Source organism: Nycticebus coucang, chromosome 4, assembly GCF_027406575.1.
Source record: "Nycticebus coucang isolate mNycCou1 chromosome 4, mNycCou1.pri, whole genome shotgun sequence".
Classification (NCBI taxonomy): domain Eukaryota; kingdom Metazoa; phylum Chordata; class Mammalia; order Primates; family Lorisidae; genus Nycticebus; species Nycticebus coucang.
Window position 1 is genome coordinate 111,400,164 of NC_069783.1, and position 18,585 is coordinate 111,418,748.

Below are 18,585 nucleotides of genomic sequence, written 5' to 3' on the forward strand. Positions count from 1 at the left end.
AGGAGTTTGAGACCAGCCTGAGGCAGAGCAAGACCATGTCTCTAAAAAGAGCGGGCATTGTGGCGAGCGCCTGTAGTCCCAGCTACTTGGGAGGCTGAGGCAAGAGATTACCTGAGCCCCAAGAGTTTGAGGTTGCTGTGAGCTATGATGCCGTGGCACTCTACCAACGGTGACAAAGTGAGACTCTGTCTCCAAAAAAAAAAAAAAAATTTTTTTTCTTTTCATTCTGAAACTTCTCTTGAGGATATCCTTATTTCCAACAACCTCCAATGGACAGAAAGCAGAAATCAGGAAGCCACTGCCCACAGCCACGGGGCCTTGCCCCAAATACCAGGCAGTGCTGTGGCTGAGTCTGTGTCAGCTGTGGGTGTCCCACAATGGACAGGGGACACCCTGTCCATTTCTAGCATTCTGGCCTGACAGACAAGGGTATGCGGCATCTGGGCTCTCATGAATTTAGAACAGAAAATTCCTCAGCCAGTCAGGGTTGTCCTGAGATTCTTGGGGTGTCGGGGGGAAGGTGCTGGGCAGGTGGGAGACACTACCAATCCTCCGGGCAGGAGAGCACATGCCTGGCCTGGGAGAGACAGAAAGCCCACAAAAGGGTGGGGCAGGGATCCCTCTAAGGAGGATTCTTGCCTTGGTCATGCCCTGTGTCCTGCCATCACTGTGTCTCTGGGGAAGCCCAGGAAGGTCAGAGGTTGTGGACTGGGGGATTGCTCCAAGTTTAGGGTGACTCAGGCCTCTGGGAGGTGGGTGCTCTTCTCCCACCTCCGGGTCAGAGCTATGCTCCCGTCCCCCCCGCTGTGACCCCTGGCTGGGAGTCCTGAACATGGACTAAAGAGGCTGGGGGTGGGCACCCTGGCAGCCAGATCACTTGAACTAGCTGACCTTGGCTGCGCCTCCGGAGATGGGTAATTAATCGCCAGTAATTGGCAGGCTGTAGAGATTTGGGGAAATGAGCCCAGCTGAGTGGCTGCTCAGAGCCTCTTAATAGTCATCCTGATGCAATAGGAGCCAGCGCCTGACTCCTGCCACGTGGGGTGGGTGGGCTGCATCCCAGGTGGGCGTGTGGAAGGAGCTGGATGCGGGGACTGGGGGTGGGGAGGGCGGGTAAGGAGCCTGACGCTCCCCATGTCCCTGGCTGCCACCCCTCCCCTCCTGAGCCTGGTGCCCTCTGAGCCTGGATAATGGGGGCACCCCCTCCCAGCCAGCTGGGCCCAGCTGGGTTGAACATCTTCCCTGCAGTGTTTTATGGCGCTTGTATTTCCAGGGGGAAGATTCATGGCTCCCCTCCCGCTGCAGATAAGGCACGGCTGCTGCTCTTTGCATTTAATTTACAGCCCTGCCCACCATAAACCTGTCTGGGCTGCTTTTAAATTCTCTCTCCCCCATTCCCCAGCTCATTCTCTTTGGTTTCGTGTTTTCCACTCTGGCTCAGAAGCTGAGGATGTTCATCCACTCCATACCTCCCCTGGGTCCGCAGTGCTGGCCTGAGGACCTCACCCCTTCGTGCGCCCACGCGCTTTGACCCTGGCCCTCTGCCCCCTTCGTATCCCCCTAGAACCTGGAGAAGCAGATGCGCCAGCTGGCTGTGATCCCGCCGATGCTGTACGACGCTGACCAGCAGCGCATCAAGTTCATAAACATGAACGGCCTCATGGATGACCCCATGAAGGTGTACAAAGACCGCCAGGTCATGAACATGTGGAGTGAGCAAGAGAAAGAGACCTTCCGGGAGAAGTGAGTCCTGGGGTCTCCCACAGCCTGTCCCACTGGGGCCTGTGTCAAGCTCCTGCCCCTGCCTCACACACGTGACCATCGCTGGTGGCTTAAAGCAATGGGGCTTTACTCTCTCCTGGTTCTGGAGGCCAAAAGTCCAAACAGAGATGTCAGCAGGCTGGTTCTTTCTGGGGGCCATGAGGGAGCCTGTTCCTTACCTGTCATCCCCTGCCTGCTTGTGGGACTACCGGCAGTCCTTGGCATCCATGACTTTCAGGCACATTGCTCTGGCTTCTGCCTCTGTCTTCACACGGCTGTGTCTCTGTGTGTCTCCTCTTCTTATAAGGACATCAGTCATTGGATTTAGGGTTCGGCCTAATCCAGTATGACCTCATCTTAACTAATTATATCTGCAAAGACCCTGTTTCCAAATAAGGTCACTTTCTGAGGTCCTGGGTGGACATGAATTTTCTGGGGACACACTTCTACCCAGGACAAGGTGTAAAGATAGCCTTGTGTGTGTCGGAAGGACAAGGCAGGAGAATCTCAGAGGCTGGGCCCCAGCCTTGGGCAGGGTTCTGTGGCTGGCAGTGGCTTTTTTTTTCCTCTCTAACATTGAAAGTGGCTATTTGTTGAGCAGGTTCTTGATCTTGGGCAGGATGCCAGCATCTCCTGGGCTTTATGCAATTGTTCTTTTATCCCTTATAACAGCTCAGCCAGGCCGTGCCCAGTACACTTGAGGTAAAATGTAGACCCAGAGAGGTTAAGATGCTTAACAGAGGCCACACAGCTCGCACCCAGTGAAGGCAGGATTTAAACTCCTCCAGCTGAAAAGGAGAGGCTATGGGGTGGTGGGGTGGAGAGTGGGCTGTGGAAGGCAGAGATAGAGGTTGAGTACTTGAGAGGTGACACCTTGGTTGGGGGGGGCTCTTAAATGACAGCATGTGGGGGAGACAAGTGTGGAGCTGCCAGGTGGAGAAAGACCCTGTCCCCCCAGCAGACTTGATAGTTGTGTCCTAGAGGAACATGCCCCATTGTGAAGACCCAAGTTGGGATGTACAGGCGGAGGAGACACCCCCCTGCTTCCTGCTCTGGGGTTCCCAGAAGATATTGGTGAGTCCCAAAGTCTGGCCCTGCTGACTAATGCCTTGGGGACACTGTGGTGTAATTATTGCTTCCTAAAGGCTGGGCTTCCCCCTGCCACAGGACATAGGGCACCTCCTCAGGACCATGGAGACAGAGGTCTCAGGGGTGGGTCAGGAGGGCACACTGGGAACAGACTTTCTTGTGTCCCTGCTTCACCCAGCTACCTCCTGCAGAGAAGGTCTTGTCTATAAAAGAGCTTCCTCAAAAGAGATGACATTGCTGCTCCTGCCCCAACATGGGTACCAAAGTCCAGGGTCTGGGGCTGCCCCTGCCCTTCCTGCATGGGAGGTGCCAGGCAGGCCGGAGGGGAAGGGGATGACTCTGGGTCCCAGGCAAGGCTGTGCGAATTAGCCATTGCAGATACTAGGACTAGCAAATGATGTGAGGAGGGTCTTGGGTGGAAAACAACATTTTTTAGAATAGCTTTTGATGATGGAAATCTTAAAACACCCATGAAATTAATGAGCCCTTGAGTGCCCGAAGCACAGATAAGGCAGTCTTCAGTGGGAAACGGCATGTCAGGGACAGTTTCTGATGTGCTTGGGTTTCACCACTCAGGGTGGCTCCTGCCTAGGTCCTCACGACAGCAGACATGGCTGTTCTATGGCTACATCAAGTTCTGCGTGGAGCATATTTTACAATTTTCAACCAGGGAGGTGGTGATAGGATAGTCATGGATGTCAAGAATTTCTGTTGTGTTAAATTCCCCCTGGTATGTTTGATATTTTCATTTATTTATGTTTTCTTATTTTTTAAAAATAAGACAATCTGGGGTGTGTTCTGTGGCTTCAGCCTTTCTGGAGGCTTCATGTTGCTCGCAACCCTAACAATTTCACACTCTTAATTCGGTGGCTGACAAGTGAGAGAGCCAGGCTAGGCTGGTGTCCCTTGGCCTGTAGGTTTGGCTCAGTTCTGGTCCCATGTGAGACACAGCCTAGTCTTGGTGTGTGGTCTCATTTACAGGGGAATTGGTAGCATTCAGTGCCTTTGAAAATTATGTGCTGTTTTATTGCACAGAGTGCCGCCACTTACTGTATGACCAGCCTCTTTCCAAGCCTCAGTTTCCTTGTCTGTAAAATGGGTATGGCATCCATGCCTCCCTTGTTGCACTGTCACGAGGTGCCCAGTGCACAGGAAGTTCTTAATAAACATTGGCAGGGGATGCAGGTGAGGGTCACCGGGTGGGGGAGGAACAGGTGATCCAGGAAATGCCCAAGTTTGATTGGCTGGTGTAACCCGTGGGAAGGATTTGGGGGGCAGGAAATGTCACTGGGGCAAGGAGATGAAGAAGGGAATGACTCTCCTTATCTGTGAGAGAAGGGCTGTAGGGTGGCTCCAGCCTTGCCGGGAGTGGGACCCTGGGCAGGGAAGCCCGCCACTCTGCAACATGCTGCTTCCTTGGGGAAGAGGAGAGGCCATTCCAGATTCTCCAGTGTCTGGCTGGGAAGCAGGGGCGGGCCCGTTGGCCCCCTGCCCCGCCATCTGGTGGGCCAGGCAGATGGAGTGCACTGTCCCAGTCTCCTATAGTGGAAGCTCAAGGTCCCTGCCTTGCCAGCAGCCACCTCTCTCCTGGAGGAGGGCTATGGGGATACCAGAGCTGAGGCCAGGGACTCCACCCAGCACCCCTGGGCCCAACCAGGCCGTGACCCACATCCCCACCCCCACATTCGGCTGCTCTTTTGGCCCTGACATTTCAGCCTGGCCCAGCGGTTTCCCAGTAATTCTCCCAGCTACGCAGGAAGCCAGTTGGTCCAGTGCCAACTCCCCACCACCCCCCTCGGGCTTAAGTCCATTCTTGCCGCCTCCTTGGCTGGCTTGCCTCCTCCCCTTCTCCTGTGGGCACTCAGAGCCTCTGCTCCCACCTCTCCTGGGGGGCCCAGCAACCTGGCAGGCCGTGACCTCTTTGGTGGGGGCCCCGCCATGTTCCCAGGCAGGCCCCGTGTGGGCCGGGCGAGGCCCGTCTTCCCAGACCCAGCTGGAGAGAGAAACAAAAGCAGATTTTAAAAGGGGGGGACCCCACCAACGAGCTGCATGTCCTCATTTTTCCTGGAAGCCGCCTCCAGCAGGACAAACAAATATATTTTCAAAGGCGCTAAAGCCAGTGACTCACTCCAAGGAACGCCCTCTCTTACCCCTGGGTCCCCACCCGCCCTCTGCAGCCCTTCCCACACCCCCCTGGGCTTAATTGCTCTGAGTGGGGCGGTGCCCGCCAGGCTGGGCCAGTGGGGATGGCAGGCACCCGGGAGCTCAGCGACTGCCCAGGGAAGCCCCCCTTAGCCAGCTCTCACACCTGCCCTTCCTTCCCGGCAGGTTCATGCAGCATCCCAAGAACTTCGGCCTAATCGCCTCGTTCCTGGAGAGGAAGGTGAGTCTCTTCGCTTTGACCCGGCAGCCTCCCTGCCCAGAGCCCCTTTGGTATCCACTTCCGTGGGCTGTCTCTCCGCCCAGGCTGAGGACATTCCCGTCTGGCCTGGGAGGCCTCTGCCTGCTTGGCCCTGTGCTCTGGCTGCCATCCTCTCCTCCTCCTCCCTCCTCCACCCCACTTCTCCTTCCTCCTCTTCTACATTTCCCTCCTCCCCCTCTACTTCTCCCTCCTTCCCTCCTCCCCTCCATTCCTCCTTCCCGCCTTTCTTCCTTCTGCAGAAGCAGTGCAGGCCCAGCCTCGCCTCCCTGGGCCCTGGGGGAGGAGAGTCAGGTTGCCCAAGCTCTGGGAAACCCCAGGAGAGCCCTGGCTTCCCTCAGCTCTGTGTGCCCAGCCAGCTCCTCAGAGGTAGGCATCAAGCATCCTTGCAAATTGAGGGTGGGTTCTAAAAGCATCACTATGCCTGATATCCCCATCAAGGCTTTGCAGGCAGAGTGGTACACTTCAAAGGGACTGGATCATCCCTCTGATGTCCCAGTTTCCTTCTAGACATCCCTCATGCCATGCCAGACAGTGGCCTACAAGTCCCCACCCCCTTGGGACAAATCTTCATGTAGAACTGATACCTGAACCCACCTTGCCCACAGACCTGAACAAGCCCAGAGTGGCTCTAGTTGGTACCTAGACACAAAGTGCCCCTGGAGGAAAGTAAACTCTTTGTGGACCCACAAGGCTGGCTGGTCAGTGCCTGGAGAGGCCATTAGAGGTGGAGAAATTGGCACTGTGGGCTGCACGAAGCTGTGTGTGGCAGTGGACCCCTGGGCACCCCCCCAGAATGGTGGGGTGGAGTGAGAAGGGCTCCCTGAGGCCTCTACCTCACACAAGGCCGTATTCCCCTGAATCAGGTTTCTCAGAGGAGGGGGCATCTGTCCACCCCCCGAGAGGCTTCCCAGTTGTGGGGAGGAGGGGCTGGCCAGGATCCAGGTGGTTCTTCTAAAGGGTGACTGTTGTCCTGGTGTCTGCCCTAATGAGCTGATACCCGTAGAAGGAGAGAGATGGGGCCGGATAGGGAAAAATCTCTCCATGCCTGAAAAACCAGTGTGGAGAAACAAGCCCTATAAATAGCCTATCCCCTGGGTTAGTGACGACAGCTCCCCAGGGGTGTGGACAGCCTGGTAGACTCCGGGTTGGGGCTCCCCGAGATGGAGGCAGGCGTCTCAGCACTGGCAGTTGAGTAGCCCTGGGACTGACAGGCTCAAGAGTCTTCATTCCAGAAAATTAACTTTATGGCTCTTCTGCTGAGAATGGTCCAGGGCAAGACTTCAGTAGAGTTTCCAGAAGGGTCTAGAGCAGGAGCTGCCAACTAAGAGGCTAGCAAGGACAGGCCAGTCTACAGGGGCAGTTGCCACTCAGGGCCAGTCCATTTTTGCTCTACATGGGAAGGTGCTCTCCTGAATTGTACAAGAAGTTGGGCTTCCATATCACCTGATATGCAGACATTGGCATCTGATTATAAAATGTCCTCAGCTGCTGTGTGGGTCATGCTGGTGGGCCAGGAGTAGACTGGGGGCCTCTGTTCGTGGCACATTCCAGGAGGCAGCTGGCTGGTGGCTTTTCACTTGGAATTGGGGTCTCGAGGTCCAGGTCATCTCTACATGTAGTAGGCCTTATGGACTATCTCTCAGAGGCAGGTTCCTGCTTGACACTGGCTCAAGAATCACAGAAACAGTTTATGTCGTATCAGAAAAGGCTGCTGGCATTAGTGAGCCGACACCTGGCGCTGAGCCCTGTGCCCACAGGTGGGGGCATTGTGATGTTGCTTTCTGAGGATGCTGTCTGGCTAGGGTTCAGAGAAGGCTGATTGCTTACCCAGCGTGATGCAACACCAACTTCAGACCCAAATCCACACAGAAAAGACCAAGGGAGAGAAAAGAAATAAGCCATGGAAGAGTCTCATGGGGATGTGATGGTCCAGATGCATGATGCTCGGAAGAGGTTGTTTAGGACAGCTCCTCAGGAAGAGGAGGCTGAAATGAGAGAAAGGAGAACTCAGATCCATACTTGGAGAAGGCTTTGCGTTAGCCCTTGTTTTCTATAAGAGTTGGGGATGACATATATTAATGTCATCATTATTGTTAACAATAGCAGGAGTGCTAGTGATAATAACAGGTAGTACTTCCATAGTGTTTACTCTATGCTGGGCATTGTCCCAAGTACCTGCACGTTAACTTTTCTGATGTTTAGGCCAACTCTGTGATGTATGCCCTATTACCACTCCCATTTTACAGATGAGAAAACTGAGACACAGAGAGGTGATTTGAACCGAGGCCATCTGGCTCCTGGTTTTTGCTTTGAATGCCTACACTGCACACTCCTCTCTCTCTGCCCCACAGACGGTGGCTGAGTGCGTGCTCTATTACTACCTGACCAAGAAGAATGAGAACTATAAGAGCCTGGTGAGGCGGAGCTATCGGCGTCGTGGCAAGAGCCAGGTGAGAGGCAGGGGTGGGGTTGGTTGTCCTCAGGGACCCTGCTCACTGCACTCTCAGCGGCTACTTGCTTGGTGGCTGGCATCTGCACGATGGGTGGTAACCATCTCCATGAGTTGGTTTTGCTCAGTGCTGGACTATCAGCGTGAACTCCCATCAGTGGTGGCAGACCTAAGGAGGCCCTCTCTGGGGATGTTCACTCTCCCCAGCTGCTGTTGCCAGCCATCCATAGCAGCAGAGAAGAGAGCAGGGAGGGGTGGCCACTTACATTCTCAGCTTGGAAAATTCCAGGACGTCTGGCTGGGTGACCCATGATCTCCATGTTTAAAAGAGCCACCTTCCCAAAGAAAGGGCTTCCAAGGAGGACTTGGGGTGGTCCACACACTTAGTGTGTTTTAAATTTTAATGTTTTTTTGTGTTTATTTTAATATACACTTGGAAGAAAAAATAGCCAGTATTTCAGTCTACTTAGGATGAAACTTAGAATTATTTACATGAAAGTGGGGCAGAATGGGACTCTTGGGCCAAGTCCAACTGCCCACCACTTTTTGTGAATAAAGTTTTATTGAAACACCTTCACACCCATTCATTTACATGTTACCGTGGAAGCTTTTGTACTACCACAGCAGCAGATTTGAACAGTCCTGACTGCAAATGTACAGCCTACAAAGACAAATTATTTTTTATCTGACTCTGAGGTAGAGGAAAAAGGAGTTGGTTTGGAAAAATATTCCAGCCCAATGAAGTGGCTCATGCCCCAAATTCCAGCACTTTGGTGGGAGTAATGTTTGAGGTCAGTGTGAGCTATGATTGGGCCACTGCATTCAGCCTAGGTAACAAAGTGAGACCCTTTCTCTTTAAAAAGAAAGAAAGAAGGAAGGCAAGAAGGAAAGAAAGGAAGAAAGCCGGGCAAGGTGACTCACACCTGTAATCCTAGCACTCTGGCACTCTGGGAGGCTGAGGCAGGTGGATCCCTTGAACTTCGGAGTTTGAGACCAGTCTGAGGAAGAGCAAGACCCCATCTCTACTAAAAATAGAAAAATCAGCTGGGTGTTGTCACAGGCACCTGTAGTCCTAGCTACTTGGGAAGCTGAGGCAAGAGGATCTCGTGAGTCCAAGAAATTGAGGTTGCTATGAGCTATGATGAGGCCATGGCACTCAGGGTGACAGAGTGAGACTCTAGAAAAGAAAGAATATTCAGTAAATCATGGTAGAGATGACAGGCACACAATTGAAAGGCGGATCTTGAGTCCTTAGTCCTTTGGGAGATAAAGGTCAGCAGCAGAATTTGCTTTGTTCCTGGGCTGTTGAATACCAGCTCAGAGCAGGTGCTGGGAGTGCTCCATGGAGGAGGCAGCATGAGGCACTGCTGGTAGCTGCTGAAGGAAGGCATTTCCTTCCCTGGGGCCTCAGTGGCTGGGTGAAGCTGAGGGTATTGTGACAAAGTTGTAGGAAGCTATACTTGCCCAGTAGGAAGTGGTTTGGAAGGGAGGTCTTTCAAGGCTTCACAGAGCAAAAAGCCCCAAAGATGAGACTGAGGGGTGGCCTTCAGGTGGGCCAGGATGGAGCTGAGAGGCTCCCACACAAAGGGAGCAGTAAGCGTGAAGGCACAGGGCCACTAGACACCATGTAGTGACTTCAGGAGCAGCAAGGAGTCTTCGGAAGAGGGTCCCAGTACTTTCCAGGGTCTTGGATTAATGAAGAATTAGAGAAAATCATGGCATGCTTTCTTCTGCTTGCTTTTGGTACAGAAAATACAAGTGCAAACTTGATGAATGATGGCTTGCCCTTGACTTCTGTGCTCGTGGGAGGCATTAGGGGGTGGTGAGGGCTGTGGCTCACTAGAGAGCTTATGCCCTGTCTCAGCTCCAGCTGAATCTTGGCCAAGTGGCCCTGAATTGCCAGATATAATTCTTAATGATGAGCTGAAACTCTAGTTTTATGTAAAATTGCCTGATTTTAAAATCTTAGGTCATCAAGGAAAAAAGAGAAAACCACCGAACAATTCATTTGCTGTTGAAATCTGTTCTAGCCACTAGCAGGAGACTTCTGGGTTAGACTGTGATAAACTGGGGAAAGAATCATGTGAGTTAGACAGAGGCCAGGTCAGTCCTGGGCACTGGGGAAACCATAGAATGTTTTAGAGCAAAAGGAAATCCACCCCTCTTTTCATCTGAGATGTCCTGCATTATTTGTGGCATCTACAATGCCTGGGAATAGGTGAGGCTGCTCTGGTGGAGGAGCTTGCTGAGGCCTCTGTCAAGTGACAGATTTGAAATTCAAACCCAGCCCTCCCAGCCTCTGGAGCTGACGGGAGGTCCCATTCACTGCTGGTGAAGCCAGAGTCCTAGAAGCCAGCCCTACCCGCCATGCGATGCCTGGCTCTGCTAGACTAGGGTAGTGGGCAGGGCTCACGCCAAAGGTCCATTTTGGTGGCGGTAGGATGGGGTAGAGGGGGACCCCTGGTGAGCCAGGTATGGTCTGTGTCACAGAGATGCTCCCTGAAAAAGGGTGGTGGGTAGGAAAACGCAGGCAGCCGCATAGCAGGGTGGGATGTGATGACCAAGCCTGTGTCTGGGACTGGCCCCCTGCCCCATCCTCCATTGGTCTCTGCATTTTCTCTGAGATTCTCCTTGTATTCCTGACCCTGCACGTCTCCCAGTTCCTGGGGCCTGGCAGCTGGGCAGTTTCTATCTCCTGAGCTCCTTCACTTGCTTTTCCTACCTGGGTCCCCAGGGTGGTGCTGAGGGCTGTTCCTCTTCTGTCTGTCCTAGTCTCTTTCCTCTCTCTCCCCTCTGTATCTTTTTTTTTTTTTTTTTGTGGAGACAGTCTCACTTTATCGCCCTCAGTAGAGTGCCATGGCCTCACACAGCTCACAGCAACCTCCAGCTCCTGGGCTCAGGCCATTCTCTTACCTCAGCCTCCTGAGTCACTGGGACTACAGGCGCCCACCACAACGCCTGGTTATTTTGTTGTTGTTGTTGTTGCAGTTTGGCTGGGACCGAGTTTGACCCGCCACCCTCGGTATATGGGACCGGCGCCCTCCCCTCTGTATCTTGCGCTCTCTCTCAGCACCCCTGTTCCCACATACAGTCCCCCTCTTCTGTGTGGCCAGCGGCCCCAGAGCTGCTGTGGGTGGCTGCAGAGAGGCTGTGGTGTCTGTGGTCCTGGCGTGGTTCCCATGGCTCCAGGCCACATCTTTGCTGAGGACAGCCAAGAGTGGCCACTCACTTGTCACCACAACAGATGCCACTCACATGGGCACCCAACCCTGCAGCCCACCCAGAGGTGCCTTGTCAGGTACACAGGGTGTGTGTGTTCGTCTGTGGGCATTTGTTGGTTGCATTCTGCAGGCCAGGTCTATCAGACCCTGGCTTTAGAGGCAAAGCAGACTGTAACCATCCTGAAAAGCAGAATGGAGGGGTCTGGCCGATTACAGGCTGAGGCAGCATCAGGCAGTGGGTATGACTACCCCACTCCTAGCACAACAGCTCCATGTGCCATCTTGGTGACGGTGTACTTCCTGAGTTGGCGGCTCATAGCCAGGCTCACAGATGGGGTGCACCGCCCCCCAGCCATTCCTGCCATATGAGAATGAAATGGGCTCTGAGGAGGGGTGGCTAGACCACAGGGCTGATGGTGGGAGATGACTCTCCAGGGTTACTGGGCCTTCTGTCTTTTTCCTTCTTTGACACCATTGACCTCTCCAGACTGGCTACAGCCAGTGTCCTTAGGCTGTACCTCCTGGGGTTCACCCAGAGGTCTGCATTGTTGGGAGATGTGTCCCAGGCCAAGTCCTCAAACGGGAACACAGGTTGGGATCACTGGGAGGACTGTGGAAACACAGTCTCTAGGCCACTCCCCTCACCTCCAGGAGCCTGGAGCCCGGGACTCTGCATTTCTGACAGTTACTAGTCCTGGTTAGGGACGGACCATGCTCTGAGAGTCTCGTTCAAGCCCTGCGTGGGGAACAGGTGGCAGAGCCGAAAGTCGGGCCTAAGGTAGACTCCCTGACAACCTGGACTGCCATGGGGCACTGGCATCTAAGTAGGGCTGGGATGATAGACCATAAGGGAAAGGCTGCCTGGTGAGGGCCTGACTGGCAGGATGGCTTTGAGCTGAGTTGCTCCCTGCAGGGCTGATGGCTGAGGGCAGCCGCAAATAGCTATTGCTGAGGCCGGGGCAGTCAGTTCCTTATAGATGGGTGGCCTGGCCGGTCCAGCCCAGGAGGTGGCCTGTGCATTTGCATATTTGGAGAACTATAAGTGATGGATGTCACAACCTGCTCAACTGCTTAACCACAGCCAATAGAGCAACACACCACCATGTTATTCAGGGGACACCTGCCCTGTCTGAATATCCCTTGGGCTTCAGGGGACCAGCCCTTCCTGCCCTGCCTCCCCACACCACGTACCCTGTCTGTTCATCATTTGGATTAGAAGTGCTGGCCATTGGGTGTTTCTGGGCTCAGACCTCTGACCTGTGCTGCCTGCAGTGGCTTTCTCTCTGGCCCACCTTGTCTCCATTGTACCGCTGCCCTGCCGTGTGGCCAGCTGGAGGCCAGTGATGTGCTCAGGTCATTTGGTGGAGCAAGATCACCTTCTTGTTTACTTGAGGTGCTTGTCCACTTTCTGGAAGCTTCTCTGTGTTCTGACAGAGGAAGATGCAGTTCTAGGCATAGACTTTTAGAATGCAGCCCCCTTATATGCCATGTATCTGAGCTCTGGCAAGTGAGGGCTGAGCCTCCATCTCCTGGAACCTGGCCCCTGAGATTGGCTGTGAGTGGCCATAAGCATGCAGACTGGGCCATGGCCGAGCATCCTCTCCTGGGTTCCTGGCCACCCCGACTGCCTGCACCGAGGTGAGTCACAGGCTATAGCGGGGGCTGCCTGAGCCCCGGCTGATGGCACAGTGGTTTCTAGTTTATGGTTCATAGACAGAAGGGCCACATTATCCTACTTAATTATAAAACCAGAACCCAGAAATGCTGTGGTCAGTAGATGGCCTAACTGCTTATCGTTGGTGGCTGATAGTGTCAGGCCAGCCAGGCCTGGCCTGAGGCTGCAATGGTGGGACAGCCACCATGGCCTTCCCACAGTGGTGGGGATGACCTCTGGCCAAGGGGCCATGTCCCTGAGGGTAAGTCCTGTCACTCGGGGCCACTTGGCGGTACTGGAGCACGTTGGGGTCTCTTGGGGGGCAAGAAAAGTCTTTCCTGGTCTTCAAGCATCCTGGCCTGCCCCTCCTGGCCTCCAGGGCCATTGAAGCCCAAGAAGTCCGAGGGCCTCTGGCCACTGTCTGGCCTGATGTTATCTCTGTCTCCATCTCTTCTCTGTCTCTGTGTGCCCTGGCGTTCATCTCCCCACCTCTGCCCCACTGGGCTCTGCTCTCACCTGGTCCCAGGACTGGGTCTCCTGCATGTATCCCGGTTGGGCACACTTTTCCCCTTCCCTCTGCGACTGTGTGTCTCTGTCTGTGTCGCCTCCTCTGTTTCTCTCCTTCTTGTCCCTCCATGTTTATCTTTCTCTGCATCTGCTTCCATTTCTCTTTCTCCCCCATCTCTCTAGGTCTCTGTCTCTTACCCTCTTCTCTCCTCTCTGTCCCTCCACGGCCCCCATGTACCCCACATACTCACCCCCACACCCTGCCTGCTCTGTATCTTCCGGCATCCCAGCTCCTGCCAAGTGATAGGTCACACCTCGTGTCTCTTGCTGTGGCTCTAGCCCTCACACCTTGGGCAGCCTGCATGGGAGGACAGTGTGACAGGACAGGACCAGCCAGGCTCAGTCCAAAGGGAGGAACAGCCGCCATGCAGTGGAACCACTGCCCTGGCCTGGCTGCCTTCCCTGGCAACAAAACCACTTGATAGTGTGACCTTCAAGGGCCAGACCAGACGCCCTCAGGCTGTCTTTCACTTCTTGGCCCACCAGTGCTTGGGTCTTGTCTCAGACCAGTGCCTGCCCTAGGCTGGGCTAGAGTGGACTTGGGCCTGGGGGGTGGTACCGGATTGCCCAGTCGGTCCTGGGCTTCAGGGGGTAGCCGTGTCTTACTCTGCCAGGGATAAGAGATAGAGCTGGCTGGGCAGGACTGGGTGCAGATTTAGTTCCTGGTTCTCTGCCTAGCTTTGTGCTAAGTGGGGAAAGGCTGACCAAGGGCTCCCCCAGGCCTAAAGTCAGGGGATGCTGTTCTCAGGGAAAGTGGCAGGTAGAGGGTCCCTGGGAGGCAGGGGAGGCTGAAGCCCAGAGATAGAGCAGGCTGGAGTACAGGTTTGGGAGGAGACAAGTGAGGCCTTTTCATAGGCCAGGGTACAGTGCCGGCCTGAGGTAGTCCACATAAGGGAGGTAGAAGGAGATGGAAAATGTGAGCGCTTACCAGGCAGCAGATCAATCAGGTTCCAAGGGGCCAGAGTGGGGCCATCTCAAGCTGGGCTGCCAAGATGCAGGAAAATAGTTACCACAGCAGCAGTGTCATGTGGTAATGGGAGGGGCCATTCAGTGGAGGGGCCCTGCATTCACCGTCAGCCGAATGCCCCAAGGGGACGTGGCTGGGGTGGGGTTTGAGTCTCTTCTGTAGTGACTTCATTCTAGGTGATTCCTTAGTGGACAAACCAAACAAGGTCCCTGGGGCTGACACACCCACGTGGGAGATGGACCTTGCACGGGTAAGTCAGCATGGCAGTTGAGGTGGTGCTAAGGGATACCAGAACACAAGCCTGGGTCAGGAGGCTGCCAGTGGGGGAGGGCAGCTTTTAGATTTCTCAGAGGAGGTGTCTCTTAGGCTCAGACTGGAGTGATAAGAAGGGACTGGCCAGGCACAGTTGAGGGGAGACTGTCCCAGGCTGTCCTCAGTGCAAAGGCCCTGAGGCTGGAACAAGTGTGGCCCTAAGGAGGCAGGTAAGGCGGGGCTCTGCAGGGATGACCATGAATTTGATTCCAGGTTGCAGGACAGAATCTGAGTTAGGACTAAAGAGAAGTTTCCATGGAACAGTATGCATTTCATGTTGCACTTACACACCTCTCTGCTGTAGAGAGCTAGTAAACGTTTAACAACCACCTTTCTGCAGGGTGAGCCCCAATTTGTAGCATGTGCCATTTACCCTGGTGTAAATAGCAGTCCCACTATGCCCAATTCCAGGGACCAAGGCAACGTTGCTAATGTGGAGTTGGAAGGGATGCCCCTGGCATACTATTACATCTTGTCTCTGTCCCTTGAAGGCAGTTGGCAGAAACAACCTCAAGAGATAACAGCCATGTGTGGTCAAATAAGTGGGAAGGTTGTGCTTGGAGTTCTTATGATTGTTTTTATTATAATTTCTTTAATTGTAAGGTTTTATATGTTTCAGTTTTTATTTATTTTTAATTTTTTTTGAGATAAAGTCTCACTTTGTTGTCCTGAGTAGAGTGCTGTGGTGTCAAACACAGTAACAGCAACCTCAAACTCTTGGATTCAAGTGATCCTCCTGCCTCAGCCTCCTGATTAGCTGGGACTACAGGCACCCACCACAGCACCTGGCTAGTTTTAGAGATGGGGTCTTGCTCTTGGACAGGCTGGTCTGGAACTCCTGAGCTCGAGCAATCCAGCCGCCTCGGCCTCCCAGAGTGCTAGGATTACAGGTGTGAGCCACACACCCCAACCCCCAGTCTGATTTTGTTTTTAATAAGGGCCTTCTTCAATAGCAGGCCTTCAAAATACCTGAAAATTTAATGAACTCCCGTGAGCTGGTACAAGCTGGCTCTGGCACACACCTATATGTCTTATAAAAAGATGTCCCATGCAGACAAAGGTGGCCTCTTCTGTTTTCCCCAGAAGGGTCAGGGACAGGTGAACAGGGTCAGGGGGTAGAAGCCAGGGGTCATTAAGAGGCTGCCAGCTGCAGCCAACTCTGACCCCTGACCCCACTTTTCACACCAACTCCAGACTCTTGGGATCCCCTCCCCTCACTGCAGAGGTGGATGGTGTCTCAAGGGTAGGCCCCTCTCAGGACTCACTAGGCACCAGGTGCATGGTAGGTGCACAGCAAAGTATGTGTTGAGTGAATGAATGAGCTTGTGTTGGTCTTGCTGGGGGTTGGAAAGTTCTTGAATTCAATCTCATCATTTTCTACCTGGGTGGGTGGCAGGCTCTGCCTTCTCACTGGAGGAATCTGCCTTCATCCCTCCCTCGGCCTGCTGCCAAATTGCCTTCCAATGTGGGGTGGATCATGCCACTACCTGCCTCCCTGACTTCCCCAGAGGCCCCCACTGCCATCAGGAGGCTGCCTGTGTTTCTGGGACAGGTGGTAAACTTGATCAGCCTCCCAGGGTGCTACTTGGTAGGCTCAGTGGGCATTTTCACATCACCCTGTCTTTGCCCGTGGAGGTTTCCTCCCTTGAAATACCTTCTCTTGTCCTTCAAGGCCATGCACCTTTGCAGGCTCAGCTCGAAGGCCTCCTGTTCTGCCTCTTCCCTTGTCCCCATGGGTTAGGATGACTCACTGCCACAGCCACAATGTGTTTCTACCTTTTGAAAGTTTTCTCATCACTGGAGCCTCCATCTGTCCTGCCATAATTCCCATCTTTGTCAATTTAAGTGCAAGCTCTGTATAGTTGGGTACTGCATGTCTCTGTGGCCTGGCATCCCCCTTGGGGGCTCAGAGCATGTTTGTGGAAGGAAGGAACAAATGAGTGATGCAGTTTGGCTTAAATGGGTATGGGGAGAAGCCTATGATCCCCCGGCCCCAAGTGGGAGGCAGAGCTCCTGGCTGTAGAATCTTGCTAGGAAGTGCTGTGTGACCTTGGGTGAGTCACTTACCCTCTCTGTGTCTTTGCATTCTCATCTGTAAAACAGGGATGATACCTGTGTTGCTGGGAGGATTCTAGTGACTAATGGGTATAAAATGAAGAGAAGATGGCCTCATCACAAGTTTGTTGTGCTCAGTAAGCCCTTGTTTTTATTAAAATAGTTTTCTGCACAGCCTTGGTCTGGAGCCATAGCACAGGCTCAGAGTTCCAGGTTACTTGTCCAGCACACAGGGTTCCAGAGCAGGGGTCCCTTGAAGGTCTGAGCCGATGGCTGTGGCTAACCATAGGTCTGGTTAGGTTTTTCACAGAATCGTGCTATGGTTTGGGAGGTCATTCCCAACCTAGTATTGGACCCCAAGCCCATGGTTGGCGTGACTGATGTGGCAGCAGGGGTGGACCTCTGCCATGAGCTGTGGAATTGTTTGAGATGGAGGCTCCTCCAGTGGAGGGAAAGGCTCCTGTGGGCATTATCTACCACCATATCTACCACCAGTAGTGAGGGTCCTGTGTGAGCTTGGGGGGACAAGGGCCTCCAAAGGCCTGTCTGCTCAGTGTAGCCCGAGAATTGGCAGCAGCAGTTTTCCCTGGGAGCCAGGTGGCAATGCAGAGTCTGGGCCCTACCCCAACCTACTGAATGGGGACCTGCATTTTACCAAGATCCCCAGGGGATTTGTGTGCACCTTCAGGTTTGGGTAGCATTAGTGTAGAGTAGGGTGCAAAAATTAAGGATCCACAGAAAAATTCCTGCTCTCACCTGCTTTTATTAACACCCATGTGTTCATGTACTGGCTGCCCTTGCCGTGCAGTGGTGGAATTGAGTAGTGCAACAGGGACCACATGGCCAGCCAAGCCTAGAGTGTTATCATCTCATTGGGATAACTTGGAACGTAAAATACTGACACCTGGGTCTCAGCTCGGAGATTCTGATGTCATTTATGTGGGGTTAGGATGTGACCTGGGTGTTGAGACTTTGCAGAGCTCCCCTGCAACCGTGCTTCTCAGAACCGCGGCTGTCAGTTGCCGACGAAGCCCAGCAGTGTGGTTCTGCAGCCCCATGCATGGTCATGAGAGCCAGCAGCATGGCCCGGTCAGTGCCAGTCCTGTGTTGAGCTGGCAGTCACTGAGTTTGCTGTCCTAAAACACAGAGGCTTTAGGGGGTAGAGCCAGCTGACCAGGTCCACTCAGTACTTCCTAGGGATTTGTGAGTTGCCCCCACCCCACACCTCCCGTGTAAATCTCCCAGGACCGAGTAGGAGCAGGAGCAGCCCTAAATCAGCCCACCAGCCTACTGTGTGATCAACTCGAGGCCAGGCAGATGTTCCTCATCAGGGCTGATGAGGTCTCTCCCTCTGGCCAGGGCTATCCGGCTATTTTTCCCTTCCACCCTCCTTCACTTGGGTTGCCCTGCACAGGCTGCAGGGAAGTCTCTCCTATGGGAGATGGTGTTTAGGCCACAGGAAGTACAGAACCTATTCACGCTTCCAGGGTGGCCTCGGAAAGTGTGCCTAGAACATGGGGAGAGCCCTGCCCCTGCCTTTCGTATCAGAGAGGCAGTGAGGGGGCAGTGCCTGGTGCTGGGGTTGCACTTCTGGTGGGAAAAAGACAGAAGCCATGACTGGGTTCTAGTGCTGATGGAGACTGCTGACCTTGCCATGAGATGGCAATGCTTGGTGGACTGTGACCTGGGGTGCTGGAGAGCCAAGGGCTGGGAGATGGAACGATGTAGGTAGGGTCTAGGTAGGGGCAGAACTCAGATCCCAACTTGAATGCTACGTACTAGTGTCACTGTGCCTCAGTTTCTCTTCTGTAGAGGAGGCCATTGGGGTACACAGCACAAGGCCTATATGTAATACTGTGAGCCAGTGCCATGGTGAGTGCCCTGGGGCTGATGTCCCCTGTGCAGGGGTCAGGGGGTTGTGGGCAGGCCTGGGGGCTTGTGGAGTATTGAGTTGGGGACATCTGGGATAGGCAGAAAGGGGCAGGGCTCCTTTTGGCCACACCTGAAATCCCAGGTCCCAGCTAGAGGGTGGTATGAGCTTTGGGGATGGCAGGACCATACCCCTTGCACCTCAGAGTGTCTCTTTCC

General features: G+C 53.8%; 1 protein-coding gene across 31 annotated transcripts in view; it reads left to right on the forward strand.

The window, feature by feature from the left end:
- Positions 1-18,585, forward strand: part of NCOR2 (nuclear receptor corepressor 2) — a 207,399-nt gene that overhangs the window by 119,763 nt on the left and 69,051 nt on the right. For 30 of the 31 annotated variants that reach the window (XM_053590060.1, XM_053590081.1, XM_053590083.1 and 27 more), the window contains 3 exons: positions 1,565-1,743; positions 5,179-5,233; positions 7,624-7,722. In XM_053590060.1, the coding sequence (XP_053446035.1) occupies positions 1,565-1,743; positions 5,179-5,233; positions 7,624-7,722 (333 nt within the window). Of the gene's footprint in view, positions 1-1,564; positions 1,744-2,722; positions 2,836-5,178; positions 5,234-7,623; positions 7,723-18,585 lie in introns of those variants that run through there. The other variant, XM_053590090.1, reaches the window with a different exon arrangement.